The 24,661-nt window shown below is 56.0% G+C and overlaps 2 protein-coding genes across 3 annotated transcripts; one reads left to right on the top strand and one right to left on the bottom strand.

The window, feature by feature from the left end:
- Window positions 1-507: 507 nt before the first annotated feature.
- TMEM151B (transmembrane protein 151B) lies at window positions 508-7,555 on the top strand. The gene is made up of 3 exons (XM_040249553.1): window positions 508-633; window positions 2,731-3,171; window positions 3,588-7,555. Exons 1-3 carry the CDS (start codon window positions 508-510, stop codon window positions 4,722-4,724), a joined length of 1,704 nt encoding a protein of 567 aa, XP_040105487.1. The 3' UTR covers window positions 4,725-7,555.
- On the bottom strand, window positions 6,873-23,878 carry TCTE1 (t-complex-associated-testis-expressed 1). 2 transcript variants are annotated; one of them, XM_040249554.1, is made up of 5 exons: window positions 23,846-23,878; window positions 14,578-14,953; window positions 12,426-12,994; window positions 9,963-10,412; window positions 6,873-8,428 (listed from the first exon to the last, which is right to left on the bottom strand). In XM_040249554.1, exons 2-5 carry the CDS (start codon window positions 14,855-14,857, stop codon window positions 8,219-8,221), a joined length of 1,509 nt encoding a protein of 502 aa, XP_040105488.1. In that variant the 5' UTR covers window positions 14,858-14,953; window positions 23,846-23,878; the 3' UTR covers window positions 6,873-8,218. The 2 variants fall into 2 exon arrangements, with proteins under 2 accessions (XP_040105488.1, XP_040105489.1); XM_040249555.1 differs by lacking the exon at window positions 23,846-23,878 and adding an exon at window positions 17,280-17,649.
- Window positions 23,879-24,661: the final 783 nt, after the last annotated feature.

Below are 24,661 nucleotides of genomic sequence, written 5' to 3'. Positions count from 1 at the left end.
AGGAGTTTGGGCTTAGTTTCTCCTCCTCGGAAGAAGGATGGCGGGGGTGCGGGTAGTGAGCGGGGCTGGGAGAGAGGAAGGGGTGCCGGGAGACCCTGTTGCTTGTCCCCTTTGGGGTGGCTGTTAGATAGGCTTGGGGAAGGCGGAGTTTGGGGGGCTGGGGGCGGGGCTCCTGTGCTGGGAGGAAGAGGGGGGGCGCGCTGGCTCCAGCTCCGCTCAGACAAAAGGCGGCGGCGGGAGCGGGCGGGAGGCGGAGCGGCGCCGCGAGGGCCTCAAGGTGACACCCGCCCCCGGCCCCGGCCCCCCCAGCCCGGCCCCCCAGCCCGCCTCCCCATCCCCATCCCCAAGCCCCTTACCCGTGGTGCCCTTTCCAGGCCCCCTCCCCCCGGCGGGGGGTGGGGAGCAGCGAGGGCCCCGCCCCCTCCCCTCCCCAGGGCCGGCGCAGGATGCCCCCGGCCCCCGGCAGCCCCCCGGGAGGCCCTGAGCTCGACGCGCCCCCTCTACGCCATGTCCCCCCCTGGCTCGGCCGCGGGAGAGAGCGGCGGCGGCGGCGGCGGCGGCGGTGGCGGCCCCGGGGTCCCGGAGGAGCCCACGGCGGCGGCGACTACGGACGAGGGCCCCGCCCGAGAGGAGGTGAGAGCCGGTGGCGCCCCTTCCCCGGGCGCGGTCGTCCCTTCCCCGGGCGTGGCGCCCCTTCCCCCGCCGGTTCCGCCGCAGCGCGCCCGGCGCCCCGCACCCCGAGCCGGCCGCCGCAGCCGCAGTCCCGCGCCGCTGCCCCCGCCCGGCGGCCGGAGCTGTCCGCGGTGTCGGGGAAGGGGCCGCGCCGGGGGCGGGGCTCGGGGGTCCCGGGCAGGGGGAGGGGCCTAGGGGCGGAGCCTCGTGGACCCCGGGTGAGTGGGGGTGGGGACGGTAGCCGGGATCCTATCTCGCGGAGGGAGATACTCTCTAGAAGGCCAGGAAGGGTGACTTGGAGGGGCTGCGGGAGGCAGGAGAGTACCTGCCAGGTCCACGGAGGAAACGGTGGTGTTACCTGAGCTGGGGTCCTAAGAAGGTCAAACGTGTGCAGAAGCCGGCCCCCCTGAGGTCACTGGGACTGTTTGTGTGGGGGACGTGCCTCTCTCATCCAAGGTCCGTGTAGCATCCCCCTCCAGGGGACTCCCAGGAATCCTTCCAGGTGTTGGTACCAAGCATACCTACCCCTCGTTGGGGGCATACTAAACCTGGAGACAAAGCGATGAAAGAAAGTACCAGGGGCTCCCCAATCTCCCATGCACGCTCCTGCACACACTGCACACTAGGGCAGAAGCACACAAGCAGGACCTGCAGGGAGGGCCCCTTTCACACGCACTCTCACTGGGGCAGGCACACACTCAAGTGGGCATGAAAAGGGGCACATACGTACTCCCCAAGGGTGAGGCTCCCACAAAGGCACATGCACCCTAATCTTGTCTGCATGTGCTGAGTACTGTTTCCTAACCCAGCCACCTATCTGTACTTCCAGATCTTTCCTTGGATTTCACACCAGTCCAGGGCCCACTGCCTGTTATTGTGCCTTTCCTCTCTCCATCTTCTCTCCCTTCCCCTGGGGAGCCTCCAGGTCCAGGCAAGGGAATGGAAAGAATAAGTCAGGATCTCAGCAGGAGGGTGTGTGGAGGGTTCCTAAAGCTAGATGGTGCGGGGAGCAGAGGGAAAGCCCAGGCCACCACCAGACATCTGACTCAGTATACTTGTCCTTGAGTGGCTGTGGGTGCCAGCACCCAGAATGCAAAGAGAATGAGGCCCTGCTTTCAGGAGCACCCAGTCTAGTGGAGGAGCCAGACACATAAACAACTCACAGGGAGCACCGCAGGGCAGAACATGATTTAGTACTTTAACAAGGCTGGGTACTGAGAACTGTTTTCTCTTGACAAAGGGCTGGGCTGCAAACATCTTCCTCCTTGCCTCCCACCCCCACTCCTGTCTCCCATCCCCTCTCCCCAGCCATATGCCTCTGCCCATCTGGATATTTCCTCCTGGACCACCTGCTGCTCAGGGACACAAACCCACTGGTTTCCATCTTAGAACAGGGGTAGGATGTTAGGGAGACTTGCTAGGGACTTGGGGAGTGGGGGGGAGGAGACAGCACTTGGGGTTTCCTGGGAGGTATGAGGGAGGTGGATGGGTCCGAGGAAGTGGCTCCTCCTAGGTTCTGGAAGAAGGAAGGGCCCCATCTGTGAAGTGGGAAGGGGATGTCAGTGGGCCCCTCCCTCCTTTCCTAGAATACCTGGAAGGGGTCTGGGCTGGGGACCTGCCTTCGCTGATGCCTGTCTGTCCTCCTGTCTTCCCTACCCACACTTTCTCCTGTTTCACTGTCATCTTTTTATCTGTCTTTGGACTACTCCTCTGGGTGCCATTCTATCCATCTGTGTCTTCTTTGCTACCTGGGCCTTCTCCCTCCACCCCTGGCTTTGATCCCTCTGCCTCTTGGGGTATCTCTCTCTGCATTTCCCCAAACTGGCATTCCGTTCCTTTTTCCTGTCCTTATGTCTCACTCTGGGTCACTTCTGTGTTTATCTCTGGTCCTGGCCTCCCATCTTGGTCTGACTCCTCTCCACATCCCTGTCTGTCTCTGCCTGTCATCTCGGGTGCTGGCCTCCGGCCCTCCCTTCCCGCATTCATCTCTGTACTGGGTCCTTGCCACTCTGTCTCACTCCCCAATCATCTCGGCCCTTTGCCTGCCCATCTGAGCAGCAGCGTCCCATCCAGCCCTCTTTCACCAAGTCCCTCTGCCGTGAGTCCCACTGGAAGTGCCTGCTGCTCTCGCTGCTCATGTACGGCTGCCTGGGGGCGGTGGCCTGGTGCCACGTCACCACGGTGACCCGCCTCACCTTCAGCAGCGCCTACCAGGGCAACAGCCTCATGTACCACGACAGCCCCTGCTCCAACGGCTATGTCTACATCCCCCTGGCCTTCCTGCTCATGCTGTATGCCGTCTACCTGGTGGAGTGCTGGCATTGCCAAGCCCGCCACGAGCTGCAGCACCGGGTGGACGTGAGCAGCGTGCGAGAGCGCGTGGGCCGCATGCAGCAGGCCACGCCCTGTATCTGGTGGAAGGCCATCAGCTACCACTACGTCCGCCGCACGCGCCAAGTCACCCGATACCGCAATGGAGACGCCTACACCACCACCCAGGTGAGGAGCTGAAGGGGAGCACAGGCTGGTCCAGATGGTGGTGGGGGGGGTTGCTGGGACCCTGCCCGACTGTCCCCAGGGGGAGCACAGCCAGCAGTGAGCTTTTGTGGGCACCGCCACAGGAGAGCAGTAACCACCACCATAATAATAACAGCAAACACTAGCAGACAGGTTCTGCTCTAAGTACTTTACCAATATCAAAGTCAAACAGCTAGTGTATGGTGGAGCTGGGACTCGAAGCCCGGCAGTCTTGACTCCAGGGTCTGTGTCTCTGGAGGTGATAAGATCCTAACCTGGCTCCAACCGGGAGCTAAGCCAGGACAGGCTGAGGGTTCGATCGGGCGCCGAGAGCCGCCATGGGGCGGACGAGGGTGAGCGGACTGAAGCGACCCTCGCCGCCTTCCCCGGCGCCGCAGGTCTACCATGAGCGCGTGAACACGCACGTGGCCGAGGCTGAGTTCGACTACGCGCGCTGTGGCGTCCGCGACGTGTCCAAGGCGCTGGTGGGGCTGGAGGGCGCGCCGGCCACGCGGCTGCGCTTCACCAAGTGCTTCAGTTTCGCCAGCGTGGAGGCCGAGAACGCGTACCTGTGCCAGCGCGCGCGCTTCTTCGCCGAGAACGAGGGCCTGGACGACTACATGGAGGCGCGCGAGGGCATGCATCTCAAGAACGTGGACTTCCGCGAGTTCATGGTGGCCTTCCCCGACCCGGCCAGGCCGCCCTGGTACGCCTGCTCGTCCGCCTTCTGGGCCGCGGCGCTGCTCACGCTGTCGTGGCCGCTGCGCGTGCTGGCCGAGTACCGCACAGCCTACGCGCACTACCACGTAGAGAAGCTCTTTGGCCTAGAGGGCCCGGGCTCTGCAGGTGGCAGCGCTGGCGGCGGCCTCAGTCCCAGCGACGAGCTGCTGCCGCCGCTCACGCACCGCCTGCCGCGGGTCAACACGGTGGACAGCACGGAGCTCGAGTGGCACATCCGCTCCAACCAGCAGCTGGTGCCCAGCTACTCGGAGGCGGTGCTCATGGACCTGGCGGGGCTGGGCGCGCGATGCCCTGGGGGCGCGGCCGGGGGCTACGCGCCCACCTGCCGCTACGGCGGGGTGGGTGGACCGGGAGCGGCGGGCCTGGCCCCGTACCGGCGCAGCTGCGAGCACTGCCAGCGCGCGGTCAGTAGCTCGTCCATCTTCTCGCGCAGCGCCCTGAGCATCTGCGCCAGCCCGCGGGCCGCCCCCGGGCCCGGAGGAGTCGGGGCGGGCTGCGGAGGCAGCCGCTTCTCTCTCGGCCGCCTCTACGGCTCCCGGCGCAGCTGCCTGTGGCGCAGCCGGAGCGGGAGCGTCAACGAGGCGAGCTGCCCTACCGAGCAGACGCGACTGTCCAGCCAGGCCAGCATGGGGGACGACGAGGAGGACGACGACGAGGAGGAGGCCGGGCCGCCGCCGCCCTACCACGACGCCCTCTACTTTCCGGTGCTCATCGTGCACCGTCAGGAGGGGTGTCTGGGCCACAGCCACCGGCCGCTGCACCGCCACGGCTCCTGCGTAGAGACTTCACTGTGACCCCGGGTCCCGGGACCGGCCCGACGGTCTCCTTCCCTGCCCCTTGCCGGACGGCGCGTCCCGCGGGTGGAGCAGGGGGAGTCACGAGTGTGGCCGAGGCCGTGCTGGGAACGGTGGGGGTGGGGAGGTGGGAGGCGAGGGGGCGTGGGCCAGACTCAGATGCGGCCGATCCGACACCACCCCCTACCTTCCCGTACAAAAAGAGACAGCTGGGGGGAAGGGAGACAATCCCACCCCGGCAGAGCCGTCTCTTCCAGGCCTGCCCGCCCCTGAGTTCCTAGCGGGTCACCTCCCTTTCCGACACACACACTCGCACGTTGGAGATCCCCTGTCCCGCCTTTCAATGGATCCAATGACTGTTACGTGGCGACTGCGCCCTGGGACCCGCCTTGGGCTCCGTCTCCAAGGAGAGGCCCTCGCTGTGCAGCTGGGGAGGTTTGGAGGCCGCGGGGGGAAGGGCCGCCCGGCTTTCTTTCCTCGCCGCAACCTGATCCTGCCGGGGCCTCTCTCTACCAAGGGGGCAGTGGTTCGGAGAACAGCAGGGCTGGCTTCCAGCCAAGCTAATGAATTCAGTGGGTCTGAGGCCAGGCCCAGGTGTCAGCCGTGGTACTCCATCTCAAAGCCCTGGAGATGTTGCTCTCCTCTTCTTGGCGCTGGCCCCGACAAGATCCGAAGATCGGGGTTTCCTTTCCGCCACTCCCACCGCTGTTGTTTTATCTCCCTGGGCCCCCAGGAGGTTGGGTCCTGGGGGGACCGTACTCACCACAGCTCTCCTTCCCCAGCCTGCTCCCTGGCTCTGAAGAGCTGTTGCCAGGGTGAGGAGGAAGGCAAACTGTGGAGGGCAGTGCACCTCAGTCGTTTAAACTTCAGCCTCCTTGCCTAGGTTCTGGGAGGGCACCTCCTTCGGGCGGCATTCCTTCAAGCTGACCAAGGCATACAACTCAGCGGGGAGACTAGGAGGCAGGCCTGGGTGACAACAGAGAACTCAGGAAGCAAGTGGGGGTCGAAGAGGAGAGGGTCACGAAAAGACCCTCAAAGGTGGGGGTGTCCGTGGGGGCCACCCCTTGGTTTCCCCGTGTTGGTGGGGAGGAGTGGATAGTGGTCGTCCGCAAGCTGAGCCTCTGCGGGGCTGAAGACCTTGTCTCGAGCCCAGCTGGAAGCTCCGTTCCAGTGGCGGGGTCAGAGGCAGGAATTCTCTAAATCTTGCCCAATCCCTCTGTCCTCCCCTAGCCTGTGAGTTGAAGCCCTGCTGTGTGTCCCAGGGTCTTCAAAGGGGCATGCCGTCACCACGCCAGGGTGCTGGCCCCATGTGCTGTCCCCCATCACTCCTACCCTGATGTACTTCCGTGTGCATGTCTGTGTACAAAACCCCTGCCCGCCCAGCTCCCCTGGCTAACGTTTTCCCAGCTGACTTAGCACCCAGGGAGTGAGCTCACATTTGCAGCCGGAGAGGATAACCCTAGGCCTTGAGGCTCGCCCCTGATTCTTCTCACTTCATCTGAACCATCAGAGCTGCTCTTCTCCCCTCTTCCTCCAGCCTGGCCAGGCTTGCACCACCTGGGGCGTGGCCTCCACCTATGCAACATCACCTCTGGCTCCCCTGATCCCCTTCCCTGGGGAGTTGGGGGGAGGGCACAGATTGTGGGGACACCATGGCCTGTGGCACATTGGGGTTGAGCTTAACTTTCAGGTGGAGATGGCTGGGTGGGAAGGGGAGGAGGCCGGAGAAGGGGAGGCTTGGGCAGGAGGGGACAGCTGCCCACTAGGTTTCCCTGGGCAGCAGTGCCCACCTAGCTGTCAGCACTGTGCTCTTCAGGGGTCTGGGGGTTGGAGCGCCCCTCTTTCCTTTGAATGGATGTCTGTGAGGTACAGGTGGTGAGCTGTGGCCTTGGTAGCCAGTTCTTGGCCAGCTGGCACCCAGATGTCACACCCTTGTCTGGGGCATCCTGGCCACCTCATGGCTCTAGGGAAGGGAGGCTCAGCTCCCTGCCTCAGGCAGATGCCTGAGACAGAGCCTGAGCTGGGAGGAGGAGAGAGGGGAGGGGCTGTGATTATTTTTGCCTGTATTGACCATTTCTGCCTAGGTCTTCTCACACAGCCTCACACCTCCCACATATGCACAGACTTAGAGAGAAACCAAGTCTTTGGTCTATTTTCTTGGTAGCTTTATTGATTGCCAGGGAAAACGAATACCAGAAAAATTAATCTCTAAAATTAAACTTTACACTGAATGTTCTTGTTTCTCTAATTAGAACCTCTGCTAGCAGCTGTGGCTATGTACACTCACACACTCACACACACCCTCACACCTATAAGTTTGCACTCCGGAACTGTCAGAGGGTGTCAGGCACAGACAGACTCGAAGTTGCCCAGACAGGCACACACGTGCGGTCACTCCCAAGCCCCCTTTGGTGCTCTGCTCCGTGCCTGCTTGTTGGAAGGAGTCCCTGGAAAGCGCTCCTAGGCTCTGATTGCAGCCTGTGACCCACCCTTTGGAAACGGGGCTGGGGGTTCAGTCTGCGGAGCATGGGCCCTGGGGCTCAGCCTGAATCCATCAGGAGATCCTCTCATGGCCTCATGGGGAGATGTGATTCCTGTGGGTGTGGCCCCAGGGCGGGTGGTCATAGAGTGATGGGGACTCGTGGAGGGTGCCTGGAAAGCTTCATGTGTCCTGGGACAAGGGCTTGTGGGGTGGGCTGGGCCTGGCTGGGGAGAAGACAGGTCTCTGTCAACTGGGTGCATCACACTGTGGCCTTTCTGTCGTGGATTTCCAAGCGCAAAGATTGTATGAACCAAACTGGCGGGTAATAAAGCTGCGGATGACTCACTGACTTCCCTCCCAGGGTCACACCTCTCTCACCATCTCCCAATTCTCTGAGCAGCTCTTTGGGGAGGCTGACGGGTCTGAGCCCCTCCCGCCACCTCTGTTTCCTCCTTCTCAGGTTGGGGGTGGACTAGGGGTGGCATGACCTGCAGAACTGGAAGACTTAAGCAGAGTCAAGTAAGAGGGAGGTGGCATCTGCAGAGGTGAGGGTGGAAGAGCCAGGCAGAGCTCTGCTGAAGCCTGGGGTGGAGGAGAGAGTGTGTGTTTGAAGGTCAAGATATCAAGGATCTGTTTGGTAGAGAGAACAATGGTGGGGAGGAGGGTGGCTGGGGAGATGGGCGGCTCGTGGGGGAGAGTCTGGGCCTCACAGTCTTGAAGAGTTGACTTTCCATATTCTTGGAAGAAGTCAGTCACTTCAGTGAGTCCGTTCATATCCTCTCCCTAGGTACCAGGGGTAAGTCCCACTTCCTACCTCTATCCCAGGCTCCTTCCTCTCCTCACAGATCCCTGCAGAACCTCAATCACTCACCCCAAGGATAGTCTTGGTCTCCCCTCCCCATCCCTCGGAACCAGGGTGACCCTCAAGAGCAGGCATGGCAGGGGCATGAAATGAGGGTTGGGGCTGGGGCAGTGACCCAGGTCTGGCCACTGCCCCAGCCCTGTTCCCATCTTATCCCACAGGGTTCTCAGGGCCCTTGGCAGTGACTGGGGACATGAAGTGGCTGGGATTCAGGGCCCGCTGGCGGGCTGCTTCACGGTTGGCACAGAGGGCCTGGCCGATGAGGTACTCGCTCTCCTGGGCGATGTCTGACAGGCGCAGATCAAACTCCAGCAGGGTCTTGTTGTCTGACATGCCTTCCAGGAGCTGCTTCCCACCATCCTGGGTCAGGAATACAAAGGAAAGAGTCACTTTCCACCACGACTCAGGACCACACAAACATGGGCAGATGTGTACACACGTACACATACTGATATACAGACGTGACGGGAACAACAACTTCACAACACAATTCCTACTTTGTGTAGCATTTTCTATCCTGTTCCACCTTATTCTCTGAGAAAAATGGTGCTTGAGATTCACTACATTGACTTTTCAACCCCAGTGGTTTGAAAAACGTGGTGCTGTGCGGTGACAATGATTCCATTCTTCTGGTTCAGCCACGAGCACGTGAGACAAATCTGGCTCGTGAGATATAAGGAAGAAGTTTGGAGGGAGTGGCATCTGGGAAGCTTTTTCTCGTAAAAGGGAAGAAAAGAGAGGAGTGGTCTCCTTTTCTTTGCCTCTGAGTGTAGCCCTGTGGGAAGTACAGCTGCCATCTTGGGCCCATGAGAGTGGGCCCACGGCCATGGGGCTGGGTAGCCAGAGCAGAGGTGGCTCAGAAGCACTGAGCCAAGGAACTCACCAACCCCAAAACCCCCTTCTCCGGGGCTTCTGATCATGGGACACAGTGAACATTCCTCTTGTTTAAGCCATTTCCCATTTAAGCTTTCTGTTACTTGTAGCCAAGAGCACTCTCTCTGGAGTCAGTGTCTGTGAGCCAGACTGTCCTCTGGGGAGGCTTGGTAGAGGGTGCAGGGCCCTAACTGGAGTGCATGGAGGGCCCTCTTCTCTAGGTCTCATAGTTCCAGACCCTTCTGGGTTAGGTGGCCCTCTCCCAGTTAGAAAAATTTCCTGTTGGGAGGCAGAATGCTGGTTTTCTATGGTTGTGACCCAACAGTATGTTGCAAAGTCAATTCAATGGGTAACTGAAGCATTTTTTTTAAAAATAGCAGACATTATACAGGAAAATATCAGCATATATCACAAGCAGTGCAAGTTAAATTTCAATTATGTTATATCGATGTATGTGTTCACTAGGTGCTCATGCAAATTGCATTTCTTACTCTGAGATTTGGTCAAGATTTGAAAGACACTGTCTGTTGGGAAGGACCCAGGCTCTCAACCTGACTGGATGCTCTTGGGCAACACACTAACCTCTCTGAGACTATTTTCTGTCTATCAAGTGGGGGCTATTTTACTAGATAAGTTGAGGGCTAAAGAAAAACTAACAGATACTGGGTGCCTAGCATAGTATAGAATCCCGAGTAGTAGAAACAACTAGTAAATATTGAGGACCTAGCCAGTATCTGCAATGGTTAATTGCTTTACAGTTATAACTTGTTTAATCCTCCCATTAACAATACTTAGAGGAAGATGCTATTTCTATTTGCATTTTACAGATGGGGAAATGGCGGTCCCAAAGGTTAAGTAACTGTAACCAAGTGCTAAATGGCAGAGCTGGGGTGAGAACTGGGTAAAGCCTGTGGTCCTAGCAATTTCCTGGTAAGTACCGGCGGCAGTCAGATTCCAAGCCCTCCGCCCAAAGCCCCAGGGCTTCCCCTTGGCCCTGCGTGCCCCAGAAGCCGTGGCTCACCAGCCCGATGTGGTTGCAGGACAGGTTGATGCTGGTGAGCGTGGTGTTGATGGTGAGCACTTGGGACAGGAGGGTCGCGGTGGGCTCGGACAGTTCGTTGCCCCCGAGGTGCAGCGTGGTGAGGCACTTGTTGGTATGCAGGGCGTGGGCGAGCGCCTGGCCGCCCTCATCCTCGATGCAGTTGAGGCGCAGGTTGAGGGAGATGAGGTTACTGTTGTGCCCCAGGGCGTGAGCCAGCGAATGGGCGCCGGGCGCACGCACCTGGTTGTTGGCGAGGTTGAGCACGCGCAGGCGGCTGTGGCTCAGCAGCTTGGCGGCGGCGCGCGCGCCCCGGTCCCCGATGAGGTTGTGCGACAGGTCCAGCTCTTCCAGGGCCGGGTGGTCCAGGAGGCTGCGGATTAGGATGCGTGCCTTGTCGTCATCCACCTTGCTTCGGGTCAGCCTGAAGATCTGTGGGCAGCAGGAAGAATGTGCCTGCCTACATACCTCCCCCAGGTAGAGGAGGGAGCCCCAGGAACGCCGGAGGTTCTGCTCTTTCAAGAACCTGGCTAGGGGGAAGTCTTCCCTGGCTGTCCGGTGGCTGGGGTTCCGAGCTCCCAGTGCAGGGGGCTTAGATTAGATCCCTGGTATGGGAGGTGGATCCCGCATGCTGCAGTAAAGATAGACGATCCCGCATGCTGCAGCTGTGTGTGTGCTCAGTCCCTTCAGTCGTGTCCAACTCTTTGCGACCCTATGACGTGTACTTCACCAGGCTTCTCTGTCCGCGGGATTCTCCAGGCAAGAATACTGCAGTGGGTTGCCATGCCCTCCTCCAGGGCATTCTCCCGAGCCAGGGATCGAACCCACATCTCCTGCGTCTCCTGCACTGCAGGATCCTTACTGCTTGAGTCATCAGGGAAGCCCATGCTGCATATGGGACCCACCCAAATAAATAAATAGTAAAAAGAGAGAGAGAAGAACTTGGCTGGGAAGAGGGAGAGAGGTGGAACAGTAAGGGATAAAGGATTCGACCACCTAGCTGGCTTTTGGGCAGGGCAGGTCTACCCAGTATGACAGTGGTGCAGAATTGGTGGCAACTGGTAGGGAAAAAACTACCACTTATTGAGTAATTACTACGTGCTGGGCATGCTGCTGCAACATTCCATAGCCATGATCTCTAACCCTCGGCATCCTAGTGAGATCGAACAAGTCCTCTGCATTTTACAGGAGAAAATGGAGGCTTTGAGTGGAAACCTCATTTGCCCAGAGTCACACGGTGATTAAGCCGTGGAGGCAGGTTTTGAATCCAGGTCTGTTGGATGAGTCAGCCCTTCGCTGCACCCTCCTAGACTTTTGTGAGGTGATACCTACTCTAGTTTTGATTTGCATTTCTCTAACAATTAGCTAAGTTGAGCATCTTTTCAAGTGCCTGTTGGCCATCTTTGGAGAAATGTGTCAGTCTTCTGGACATTTTTGGATTGGGTTGTTTTGTTGTTGTTACTGAGTTGTGTGAGCTGCTTGTATGTTATGGAAATTAAGCCCTTGTCTGTTGCATTGTTTGCAAATATTTTTCCCAGTCTGAAGGTTGTTTCTTTGTTTTATGGTTTCTTTTGCTGTGCAAAAGCGTATGCATTTGATTAGGATCCATTTGTTTTTGTTTTTATACATTGGTTTGAAACACATGCAAGTTTCTTCTTAAGGAAACCCAAACCCCTCATCTGTTACTGCTCTACCTTTCTCTCCTTTCACAGCCAAATTCTTGAAAAAGCTGATTTGTCTCCTCACCTCTCACTCTTTCCACAAATGCCTCTGATCTGGACTCTGCTCCTGGCACTCCACTGACACAGCTTCCCCTCAGTGACCTCCAAGTTTGCTACATCTGGTCCTCAGCTCCATCCCACCCCACTGCTGCTCACCCCTCTTCTTGAAACGCCTCCCTCCCTGGACTCTATGATACAATGCCATGTCCTACTTTTCCTCCTCCTCTGATTCTTGGCATGCTCTCCTTCTTCCAACCAGAATATTTGGGACATACTTAACCTAAAAAAAAAAAATTTTTGTTGTGTATCTGAAATTCAGATTTAACTGGACATCCCGTATTTTTATTGGTAAATCTGGCAACCCTATTTGAGTTGCAATTTCGCATTTATATGATTGCTGATTAGTGCCTTTTATCCCCACCAGACTGTCAGCTGGAGGGCACATATGCTCTAATTGTGCTCACCGTGGAGTCTTCAGCACCTAGGACAGGGCCCGGGGTGCAGTTGAGTGTTGGATTAATAGCTGGTGAATGGGCCCGGCAGAACCTTGTGCGTTTCTGCATTCCCAGAACCCACCTTGGTCCAGGGCCACCAAGGACACTTGGTCAACGAGCGAGAAGGAAATAGGAGCAAGAAGGCGGTGATGGAGGAGGAGGGGGAGGGGAGAGGGACTCAGAGAGATCCTGAGAATGGGAGGTAGGGGGAGGCTGGGAGTAGGTGGTACCTTGAGGGTGTGGCAGGCCTTGACGGTGGCTGCCAGGGAGTGGCAGTCGCGGTAAGTGAAGAGGAAGAGGTTCCACTCGAAGTTCATGCCACAGTCCTTCACACCGTATACCAGGTCCAGCTCCTCCAGATGGCTCAGGCCAGCCACCAGGTTGTCCAGTTGGTAGTGGTCCATGGCCGGTTCCTCCATCTCCCCTTCGCTGCCGGAATCGGATTGATCCCCGCCGCGGGGCGGGGCCGGGAGCTGCACAGGCGGAAGGAACTGATCCACCCGGATGGCGCGCACGTAGTTCCTGCAGAGCGGCAGCAGGTTGAGGATCACCGCAGGGTCGGTGGTGTTCGGGATGAAGTGTTTCAGCAGGTTCTCCAGGTGCAGCTCAAAGAACATGCGCTTCCAGCTGCCGCCGTGATTGTCCACGTGGCACACGGGCCACCGCTGCGTGCAGCAGCGGCGCCAGTAGCTCTCATCATCGATCAGGTTGGCGGTCACAGCCAGCGGCAGGTCAGGAGACAGGTGGTTCAGGACCTTCTTCTGATGCTCTGGGAGCAGCTGCTTCAGGATGGGGTTGTCTTTGGGAGCAAAAATAGGCAAATAGGAGGCACAGTGTTGGTAACACAGCACTGTGGTACCCTGGGCTCAGCCTGTCTGTCTAGGGGCACCCAGGAAAGGGGAAGACCCTCCTCTGCCTTCAGGGAGCCCGTCTGTGAGAAGAGATAGCCTTCATTCTCAGGGAGGCTCGATCTGAGAAGGGACACACCATCTCTGACTCTGGGGTGGTCCTCGTTGAAGGTGGACATCTTAGCATCTGGTCTCAGGGAGCTCTCTGTCTGAGACAGAATCCCAGGTCCAGCCCTCAGTTTTTCCTTAATCTAGCAGAGGAGGTAACTCCTGACTTCAGAGGCTCCCAATGTGATTTGATTCATTCATTTAAAAACAAAAACTTTTTTTTTTTATTGAGCACCTATTATGTATCACAGGCTTCCTCGTTGGTGCTAGTGATAAAGAACCTGCCTGCCAATGCAGGCAGTATAAAAGAGGCAGAGACGTGGGTTTGATTCCCGGGTCAGGAAGATTCCTTGGAGGAGGGCTTGGCAACCCACTCCAGCATTCTTGCCTGGAGAATCCCACAGACAGAGGAGCCTGGAGTGCTACAGTCCATAGGGTCACAAGGGGTCAGACACGACTGAAGTGACTGAGCATACACGTACACACTATGTACCAAGTACTATCCTTGCATCCTGAGTGCTGAGGATACAAGCGTGAACTAAACAGAGGGAAGCGCTCCATCTTACTAGCGGAGGCAGACTGTGAACAAGTCAAATGAGTATATTGTAGGCCTGGTGGTGACAGGTGCCATAGACAACATGATGGCCCTGTCCTCAGAGAGCCCCCCTCTGGTAGGAGAGGTTGGTGACTCATCTTTGAAAAGGATGAACATTAGCAGAGACTAACGTACAGGACAAACCAAGGATCTATGCATGCCCATCGAAGACTGCAAGAGAGTGGAGGATGGTCAAACAGGGAGGGCTTTCTAGTGGAGGAGGTAGATGTGGTTTGGGCCAGGCTTTGCTGGACAGAGTGGGAAAAGTAAGGAGAGGGCCTAGATGTAGAGGGCACAGAGCAGGATGGGGGAGGTGTCTGGTGGGCCCTGGAGTGGGGATGGCTGGAGAAACTGACTTGGCCTCAGGGTAGGCGGAAGGGAGGAGGTGAGTGGGGGTGAGGACATTTTCCTAAAGGAAATCAGCCCTGAATATTCATTGGAAGGACTGATGCTGAAGCTGAAGCTCCAATACTTTGGCCACCTGATGCAAAGAGCTGACTCATTAGAAAAGACCCTGATGCTGGCAAAGATTGAAGGCAGGAGAAGGGGAGGACAGAGGGCGAGATGGTTGGACAGCATCACCAACTCGATGGACATGCATTTGAGCAAGCTCTGGGAGATGGTGAAGGACAGGGAAACCTGGCGTGCTGCAGTTCATGGGTTTGCAAAGATTTGGACATGACTGAGGGACTGAACAAGATGAGAGAACATTGTAGGAGAGGGCAGGGGCTGCCCCCAGACCCAGCTCTGAGGCCTGGCCTCCAGGCAGTCCCTCCCACCCTGACCCCCTCCTGGCCTTCTCTCTCCCAAGCGAGGAGGGGACAGACTCACTCTGGAAGTTCTTGACAATGTGCTGAATGCAGAGCTCTGTGAGGAGGGGCACGATGGCCAGCGACCACTCAGCATCCTCAGCGATGATCCTGCGCATCCGCCGGACCACAGACCCAGAGCCTGGGCCCGTGGACTTGGCCAGGGGTGGGATAATCGGGGTGGGCTTTGAGGGCTGTGGGGCTGTGCTCGAAGTTTGGCCCACAGTGGAAGACCGGTCCTGGGTGGAGGTTGAGGACCGGCTGGGGATCGACGGTGACTCTGTTGTCTGGGTCTCCTGCATGCTGGGGGCTGGCAACACAGGGACAGGTGACCCCTTGGTGATGGCCTTGTGATAGGGAGCTTCTCAGACAGGCAGATCTTGGGTGCTGGCGGGAACCTGGAGAAAGAGGAGCAGGGAGAGTTGTTATTTTGGAAGGTTTCAGTGGGCATTTACCAACAGACATAGCACAGGGTGGTTCTGAAGGGGCAGTCTCTGGACTAGAGCAGGTCCAGGTGCAAACCCCACCAGCTGGGTGGCCTTGGGCTGGTTATTGAAGCTTTTTGAGTTTCAGATGCTTCCCCTGTGAAATGAGGATAGCAGTTACCAATAAGATGATTGGGAAGAGTGACTAAAATAATGCATCCGAAGAAGCATAGCTTTCTATGACACACGAAGCTGTAGCAAGCAGCAGAACCACATTTCAGACAATAATAGCTATGCAGTAATTACAAGCAATTGCTGTATGCTGTCCCTTTTTTTAGTTTTTTATGTATATCAGCTCATTTGATTCTCACAGAAGCCTTTTTGAGATAGGCACTGATGGACTAACTTTTTTCTGATGTGAAACTGAAGCTCAGAGAGGTTAACTGAGTTGCCTAAAGTTACACAGCTTATATATAACAAAGGTGGATTAAAACTCAGTCTATTGGGACTTCCTTGCTGGTCCCTGGTTAAGAATCTGGCTGCCAATGCAAGGGATATGGGTTCTATCCTTGGTTGGGGAAGATCCCACATTCCACAGGGCAGCTAAGCCCGTGTGCCCACTCTCCATAGCTAGAGAAAACCCCAAAGACCCCATACAGAAACAAAGACCCCATACAGCCAAAAATTGGTACATAAATAACAACAACAACAACAACTCAGTCTATCAAGTTCAGCCAAAAGGCTGAGGTATGATAAACATTTAGTTCAAAACAGCTCCCTGCCACTAAGCATTTTACAGAAAAACAACTGCCTAACCAGGAGGAGGGGATGAAGAACAGTACTGGCCAATTGAAGTATAGAAATAGAAATAGAATGGCTGCCAAAATGCAAGCCACATAGGCTATTTAAAAATTTCTCCTATAGACACTAAGAAAGGAAAGAGAAAACAAGTGAAATTAACTTTGTGTTTAACCCAGTATGTCCAAAATATTTAAATATGTACTCAATATAAAAATTATTATATATATATATAAGTATTAGGTATATGTATTTAAACCTTCAAAATCTGATGGCTAGTGGCTACTGTTTTGGGCAGTGCAGGCCAGAAGGGAAGGCTAGGGAAACCGGGCCCATACCCTGCCCAGGGCATCAGCACCTTCTCCTCTTCCCTCAGTGGGCTTTAGCTTGCCCCTCCCTCAATCTCCCCATCCCAGTCTTCCTATTTCTCCTAGGCTCTGGGCATTCCAGACAGCAGCAGCGGGAAAGTGTAGGAGGCTACAAGGCAGCTAAATCTGGGGCTGAAGACAGAGGATATATCCGGGTGAGCCGTCACCCTGTTTGTCCATTCCTGCACCTGTGCTGCAGTGTCCCCTCCCCAGGACCTTGGGAAGAATAGGGTCTGCTCAGCCCAGCACGGAGCTCCCCGACTCCATGCGCTGGGTAGTGGCCGGTGGGCAGGAACACTGTGAACCAACAAAGGTGTCCTTGGCAGATGGAGGGGACCAGATGGTGCTCCCCAGTCCTCCAGGCATCTCAAGGAGGAAGAGCCTGGCTGTGTGAATGTGTGTGTGTGAGACAGAGAGAGAGAGAGAGAGAGAGAGAGAGAGGAAGGGAGGGGGAGAGAGAGAGAGAGAGAAGCAGGAGGGGGCAGTGTAAGGAAGATATCTATGTATTTTGATGACACACTTATGCAAATCAAATGCAAATTGACAAACAGATTGGGTCCATGCATTGTGGGACAAGCAGCTGGTGCTTTTTGACTCTTGGTCCCTCCGAGGGTGTGGCTGGAAGGGGATGCTGCTTGGAGGCCCCGGATGACTTTGCATTTCTGGCTCTGCCAGGCACTTGCTGTGTGACCTTGGCCAAGTTACTCGGTCTGAGTGCCAGTTTCCTTATCCATCAAAGGGCACAGTAATATCTTCCTCTGCAGGCGTTGCGGAGATTCCCCTGAGATAATACTTGAATCATATTCATAATACTTGACAAGAGTGGGACTTCCCTGGTGTTCCAGTGGTTAAGAATCCGCCTTGCAATGCAGGGGACACGGGTTTGATCCCTGGTCGGGGAACTAAGATCCCATGTGCTCTGGAGCAACTAAGCCCGTGAAACCACAAAAAACCAGAGTCCGTGTGCCGCAACGCAAGATCCTGCAGGAGGCAACGAAGGTACTGTGTTCTGAATAAATTTTTTAAAGTATTTGGCAGGAGTACTGGAGTGGGTGTGTGGATGCAGGCATTCTGAGGGACAGCGGTTTGGGCTGGGGAGGTAAAGCCCTAGAGACTTGCTTCTGAGTACTAACCTGAGATGGTGTCTTTGAGTGAGGTGCTTCCCTTCATCCAGGGGACACGTGAGGGCAAGGTGGTGGTGGTGTTCAGGTCTGGACAGGACAGGGTGGGGGTGGAGGGCTGGCAGTCTGGGCCAGAGGAGGAGGGTAGGGACAACACGCTAGCCCTGCTCCCGCCAGCTCTGCGTCTGGACGCCTGGGGCTCCCTCCACTGTTCTGGTCTCACACATTCTGGGGTTCCCCTTGGTCCCAGATGCAACCCTGGACAGCCTTTGGGCCATGCCTGTGGGAGCAGAACCTAGCGTGGCTCTCCAGGCCTTTCTCACAGAACTACCTGGCTTCACCATCCTGCTCAGTGGTCCCTTCTTCTTCCCGGGAAGCCACATGTTGGGAGACCGCTCCTGGGACCTAGCAGGGTACTCCCTGGAACAGGGTGGCCCTGTTCTCACCGTCTAATGCCTCACTGTCTTAGGACCTGGCTCCGCAGGTCTGGTCCTAACTGCCTGGGCGCTGTTTGGAGCCCGCAGCCTTCTCTGGTAGGACGTTGCATGACCTGCCTGGGGCTTGGTCCAGGGCCCTGAGCCATCGCCTCAGGAGGAGGGGACAGGGTGGCCCTGCACGTGCTCCACGTGCTTGGGTGGTGTAAACAAGAGCCCCTACTGTCCCGCAACATTCACAGAGACCTCCATACCCCGAGGTCTGATGTCATTTTAAAGGCAAATGTTGATAATGTTAACCTCATAATAAGGTCAGATTGGTAGTTTTCACTTATCATGTCTTGATTTTTTTTAAGAAACTTAACACCACAGAAATATTTTTGGCAAGCCAATTGTTACCAGACAGAGGATTCTTCTAAGAAGGCTTTTAGTTCCAATTTTTTATATATATATACCTAAAAGAATCAATCAAATATAAAACAGAGTATGTTTCGAAGGATAATGAGCATGATGAACTCTTTTCCTGCCAGTTACTAATGTTACAAATATGGCATCAAGTCACGTGCCCAAACCTGTTCTCCTCAACCACTGCTGGGCTGCCGCTCTCTCAACTCTTCCCCCAGCCTCTCGGACATTCTCCAAAGGCTTCCAACACAGGCTCCTCTGACTCTGCCCACCCCTCAGGGTTGAGCCTTGCCTGCCCTGTTTCTCCTCTTGCTGGGCTGCAGCTCCCCCATCCCCTCTGAGCTCCAGACTCATGGCCACTGGCCACCTCGAGGCGCCTGTAGACTCAGGCTGCCCCCCAAGAGCACTCAGTGCCTCCATCAAGGCTCTCCTCCTCCTGGCTGCTTGCCTTGGCCAGAGGTACCAGGAGCCACCCAGGTGTGTGAATCCAGAAACTGGGGACTCACCTTTCTCCTTCAGTGCCCCCCCACCTGGTCACTGCAGTTTCCCCTCAGTTCTGACTCCCTCTCCTACGGTCCCTCCTCTCCCTTCCTGCTGTGGCCTCAGCTCAGGGCCTCATTGTCCATTGTCCTTGTAGCTGCAGCTGCCCCGCACCTGGGTGTGTCATCCAGCACCCAGCCTTGTCACAGCTGTCCTGGCAGGCCTCTGGGTAAGCCCCTGGCTCCTCAACTCAGTGCAGAAGGCCCTCTGTAGCTGGATGCTGTGTTTGAAATAAACCCCTCTCTGCATTGAATACAGCAGGCTAATCTGTGCCACCTAGCCTTTGCTCAAGCCACTCTTTTTGCCTGGAAGGCCTTTCCTGCAGTCTCTGCCTGGGGAAGCAGACCAGCACTGGTATTTTGAGCCTGAACTCAAGCACCATTTCCCCCTGGAGCCTTCGGCTTTTCTTGTCTCCCCCTTCCCTTTGTCAGATCCCTGGTACCTGTGTCGCTTCAGTGGACTAACAACCCTCTCCTCACACCCACACTGGACTGTGAGCTCCTCCAGGTGTGGGGACTATTTCTATTCTTTTGGGCTGCACCATGTGGCATGTGGGATCTTAGTTCCCCAGGTAGGGATGGAACCCAGGCCCCCTGCGTTGGGAGCGTGGAGTCTTAGCCACTGGACCGCCAGGGAAGTTCTCTTTCTTACTAGTTTTTTTCTCTCTAATCCCTAACCTGGTGTCAGGTCTGCCAGGGAGGCAGCTGGCCTTCTGGGCTGCCCCACCTCCCTCTGATCACAGATTTTGGCCAATAGGAGTGCCCTGTATTGGTTCAGGGGTGCACCTGATATCAGCCAATCAGAGTCCTCCCTGGGATTTGTCCAAGTGGAGGTAGACAGAAGGACACACGTCCTTGAAGGATACAGATCTCCTGCTGCTGGAAGCTGTTTCCCTTCACACGGAAAAGGCCGGTCTGCGGCAGCAGGAGGAAGTGCCGCCTGGCCGAGACCAGCAGGAGAGGGAGGGGGACAGAGGGCACCGGGCACCTCCTGTCCCCAGCCCTCATTGCTGAAGGCCCTCTGACAGCCTCCTTCAGTTCTGAGGCTGACTTGATGGCCTTCTAGCAAGTCTCTCTTGCTGAAGCAAAGAATTGGGTTTCTGCCCCTTTGTGACCAAAAGGTCCACACTATGTGGGTAAGCTTACTGTTTTGTGAATGAAATTATGGGAGCAATCCCAAATCCGTAGATGAACTAGTTCAACAGGATGGCCAGATGTTGTCTGGCTGTTCCTGATGTCTACCTCTGGTGGCCTGTTCCTCTCCTGACCACCCGAGCCTCCAAACCCACCTCCCATCTCTTTGCTGACAGCATCATCAACGTACAACGGCTCAGCACTTAAAAGTTACAAGCTTCTGGGACTTTCCTGTTGAGCCAGTGGTTAAGAATATGTCCTGCAATGCAGGGGACATGGGTTCGACCCCTGGTCAGGGAACTAGGATCCCACATGCTACAGAGCAGCTAAGCCCATGAGCTGGATGCAGCCAGACAAATAAATATTAAAAAAAAAAAGTTACAAGCGCCTTTAAGAACGTTTCTCTTGTTAAGAGTCTTATTCTACACTGGAGTTAGGGCAGGCTTCTCAACCCCATTCTATGGATGAAGAAGCTGAAGACCAGACCGGGAAATAACTGGCCCCTGGATATATAGGAGGGCTGGGGCCGGATCAGGAGCTTGGCTGCCCTAACCACAGTGCCCTGCTCTCCCAGCCACTTTTCCACCTTCCACTAGAAAAGAAAAAAGCCTGTTCTTGTTCCCAGGGAAGCAGGCATCCTGTCTTCACTGCAGAGAGGATGTGTCAGGGAGGGTCTCCCCAGGCTGGAAGAGCGACTAGGTCTGTGGTGCCCCACGACGGGAATTTCAGGCCCCCGACAAAAGACATGCCTGTTATGGTAAAATGCATTTCCGCCCTAACGAAACGAAATCTTAACAGTCCGTATATGTGTGTACACATCCCTATGTGAGCCTTGCACTGCTATTTACTTATTTTGTGGTTGCACAGCGTGGCTTATGGGATCTTAGCTTCCTGACTGAGGGAACCAAGGGGTTGAAGCCAGGCCACAGCTGTGAAAGGGTTGAATTCTAACCAGTGGACTGCCAGGGAATTCCCGAATGAGTGCCTCCTGTGCCATCATCAGGCATGCCCCTCGAAGGGCACACCCTGCCCTCAGATGGGATAAGTGGGGGCAACCAGTGACCCTTCATCTCCTGACACCTGTAGGTCATGGACCTATGGGGCCTCACATTCTATGTCGCCAACATCAACCCAGCCACAACCCCTGAGGAAAGGTGACTCCTCCTCCCCCTACCCCGGTCCCAGCTGTGTCCTCGGGACCAGCATCCAGGTCCTGAAATAACATTCACTTCTTAACTCACAGGGTTAAGTGTCAGGGTCTGCTCTCTACATGCCCAAACACAGGCAATAGAGAGGGACGAGATGTCCTAGTTTGGGCAGAGTTGTCCTCATTTTTGATGGTGGACAAGTGTTCCGTGAACCGCCTCCTTGTCTATACATAGCTCTGAGTTATTGTATTCTAGGCCAAGTGGCTCAGTGGTAAAGAACCTACATGCCAATGTAGAAGACACAGGTTAGATCCCTGGGTCAGGAAGATCTCCTGGAGAAGGGCATGGCAACCCACTCCAGTATTCTTGCCTGGAGAATTCCACGGACAGAGGAGCCTGGTGGGCTACAGTCCATGGGGTCGCACAGAGTTGGACGTGACTGAGCATGCACGCACGCAGCAGCAGGGCAGGCCCTCAGCAGTGTGTGCACAGGAGGAGGCAGCATAACAGCTAGCTCGGGATTCAGGAGTTACGCCACCTGAGGTCCGATCTCCACTCTGTCCCCAACATCTGGGAGAACCTGGCAAGTCATGCAACCCCATTAAGCCTCCATCCCTTTATCTGTAATATGGGATAGTACCTGGGGTTCCTACTTCATAAGATTATCTAGAGGATTAAAGGAGCTAATGTGTGTGCATGCTTGCGTGCTAAGTCGCTTCAGTCCTGCCTGACTCTTTGCAATCCCATGCACTGTAGCCCGCCAAGCTCTTCAGTCCATGGAATTCTCCAGGCAAGAATACTGGAGTGGGTTGCCATCTCCTCTTCCAGGGATCTTCCCAGCCCAGGGATTGAAACTGCATCTCTTGTGTCTTCTGTGCTGGCAGTCAGGTTCTTTACCGTTCGTGCCACTTGGGAATCCCTAAAGTGAAAGTGTCAGTCACTCAGTCATGACTGATTCTTGGTGAGCCCATGGACGACAGCCCACCAGGCTCCTCTGTCCATGGAATTCCCTTGGCAAGAAAACTGGAGTGGGTTGCCATGCCCTTCTCCAGTGGATATTCCCAACCTAAGGACTGAACCTGCGTCTCCTGCGTCTCCCGCATTGCAGGCAGCTTCTTTGCTGTCTGAGCCACCAGGAAACATGTGTGAGACATTCTGTACAGTGTTGGGTCCAGAGCCAAAACTCAAGGTAGGTGTTAGATATCATGACAAAGATGTTAGATGCTGTACCTATATAAGCCTATGAAATCTTCAGACTTATTATTGACAAATATTGTTATTACAACACCATTATCCTCATTTCACAAACAGGAAAACAGGCTTAGAGAACTTAAGTAACTTGCTAAGCATCACATAGTAAATGGAGAAGCTGAACTCTGAACCAATGTCTGTCCAAAGCTGTTCCTCACTTCCCTGCACTAAAGCAGAGACAAATCACGGGATGTTGGAATTGCTTCCTAAATTGCCCAGACTTAGTGGTCATAGCACTTTTCCAGTGGGCCTCCCACTCTCTCCAGTGGGAGCCTGGGGTCACCCTCATTGGTGCTGACCTGAAAAGCCCAGGCTCCCTCACTCCCTGTCCCTTTCAGTCACAGGGCCCTTCTGCAGAACTGATGATCACTTCAGCCTTTGAGGCCCCACGAGGATCCAAGAGATACCGCGGAGCTGTGCTCTCCTGCCCCGTGGCCCACTTTGGGCCCTCCATGTTCCTTCCAGACCTACGGTTCAGTGCTCGAGTCTCCCGCACCTTCCCTCCTCTCAGAAACGTCTCAGACCTCCTCCATCTTTCTCAAGTGCCTAGTTAAATCCAAACACTTTGGGCAGAGGCTCCACCTGCCTGCCTAAATGGGAAAGTTGAAGATGCTAGGGGAGGGGAAGTCCTCTCTCCTTTCTGCTCACCACACCCCTGGTCCTCATCTCTTTCCCTGAACTGAGAAGCAGAAGTGCCAGGCCTTCCTTAGGTTCTGTGAGGACCTCTGTGGCCTTGGACATCCCTTCTTGGGGGCTGGGCTTTGACGTCCCATATCCCCCAGCTTCTCTGATGGTGCTTCCTGCTTTCTCAGTCAGCTGTTCCTCAGGGCCCTGGCTTTTGTCTACATTTCCCCAATCCCTATCTTGCCTACTGTGTCAGACTCCACCTCAGGCCAAGTCATTCCCATTTGGGAATTCAGAGTTTGTGGAATCACAAAAGGGGGGCAAAAAAGTTTCCCTGACAGAGTTCTGGCCCAGCACCCCTGATCTTTTGCTGGTGAGACAGTCTGCACACTTATCACACCCCTGGGCCAGGCTTTCCTCCCAACTGCGCACTTAGGTCTGTGGTCTTAAAAAAGAACTCCACCCTCATCCCTACCTTTGATTCAGACACCCCACCAGGGAAGCTCAGCTCCAAATGCCAGCAAGCCCCTCCCCTAACCCGCCTGGGGTGAAGGGGCCCTCCTTCTTGGTGACCAGGGATAACCAGCTTTGTCATGGGAGGGTGGGAGGTGTAGAAGCGTCTAGACCTGCGGGAAGGACTGCAGCCCCAGGAGCTGGGAATAGAGGTCTGTCTTTCCAGGAAGGCTTGGGCCCCGGAACTAGGGACTGCTCTCTCCCATGACCGACTCTCATTCCACTTTCCCCTTCTCCATCTCGGGTGACCCTCCCCTGACTCGAAGAGCCAGTTTGCAGTGCAGGTAGGGAGGAAGGAGGCACGGTCAACTTCATATGGGGGTGGGGGCCTCCCATAGGTACAGGCCGGCCCTTCCTTCTCACGGGAGCCAAGGTCACCTGCAGACTTCGGCCGAGTGGGCTGACTCCGGGGGGTGCTCCCATGCCCTGTGGAGGAAGTGGTGCAGAGAGCTCAGCCCGCTAGGGGAGACCGGGGCCGGGTGTTCTCTCTCCAGAGGTTACCTCACCGCTCCCGAGACCTGGGCTCTCACCTTCCCGCAGGTCCCCACGAACGCAGGTTGTTAGGGACGCCGTGCGTCGCTAGGGGGCGGGCCCTCAAGGGCGGGTGCGCATGCGTTCTCCCGCAAGCTGGTTGACTGCAATGTGCTGTGCGAGGGCAGGGCTGCCGGACTTCGATGGTTGTCGCCACGCGCCTTGGCCCAGGATCGATGCAAATACAGAGGGACGGTGAGAACTCTGGCCGCGGGACATGCTTTATGCGTCGTGTGGACATGTTTAGGAGCAGTGGGTTTCTGCAGGGAAAGGCAGGGAGCTGCGGATGCGGCAGGGCTCCTGGACTGCTACGGGGCTCTTCCTTCTCCGGGCCTTTTGTGTGGAAATGGAGGTGGGGATGGCGAGTGGGAAGACGGTCCAGGAAAAGCACCAGTGGCCATTCCCTTCCGGAAGAGGACGATGGAAGGGCACGTGCAGTTCTTGGAACCCCCCTGAGGCCCTCGGCTGACCACCGGCTGCAGCATCCCTTTGGAGCCACCCTCGGCCTTTCCCCAGGCTGTCAGCAAGGCTGAGCTGGCACCAGGCAGGAAGACCCCAGGCCTCCACAGCGCTCCCTCCACAGCCCTAAGCCCGACACCAGGAATCACCAGCTTCCGTGAAATGACTAGCTTTCATAGAAAAGGAAATTGTTCTTCAAGAGGGGAAGAGCAACCAAGGGTGGTTGGAAGTTTCACTAGAAGCAGAACTTAAATTTCAGTTCTGATGATTACTAGCTGGGTTACCCTGGATAAGTTACCGCCCTAGAAGCTCAGTTAACTCATCAACACCCACCCCCACCCCCCTGCCCCAGTGTC

The sequence above is a fragment of the Oryx dammah genome, unplaced genomic scaffold (assembly GCF_014754425.2).
Source record: "Oryx dammah isolate SB20612 unplaced genomic scaffold, SCBI_Odam_1.1 HiC_scaffold_11, whole genome shotgun sequence".
NCBI lineage: Eukaryota > Metazoa > Chordata > Mammalia > Artiodactyla > Bovidae > Oryx > Oryx dammah.
This window is presented reverse-complemented; position numbering and strand designations above follow the sequence as displayed.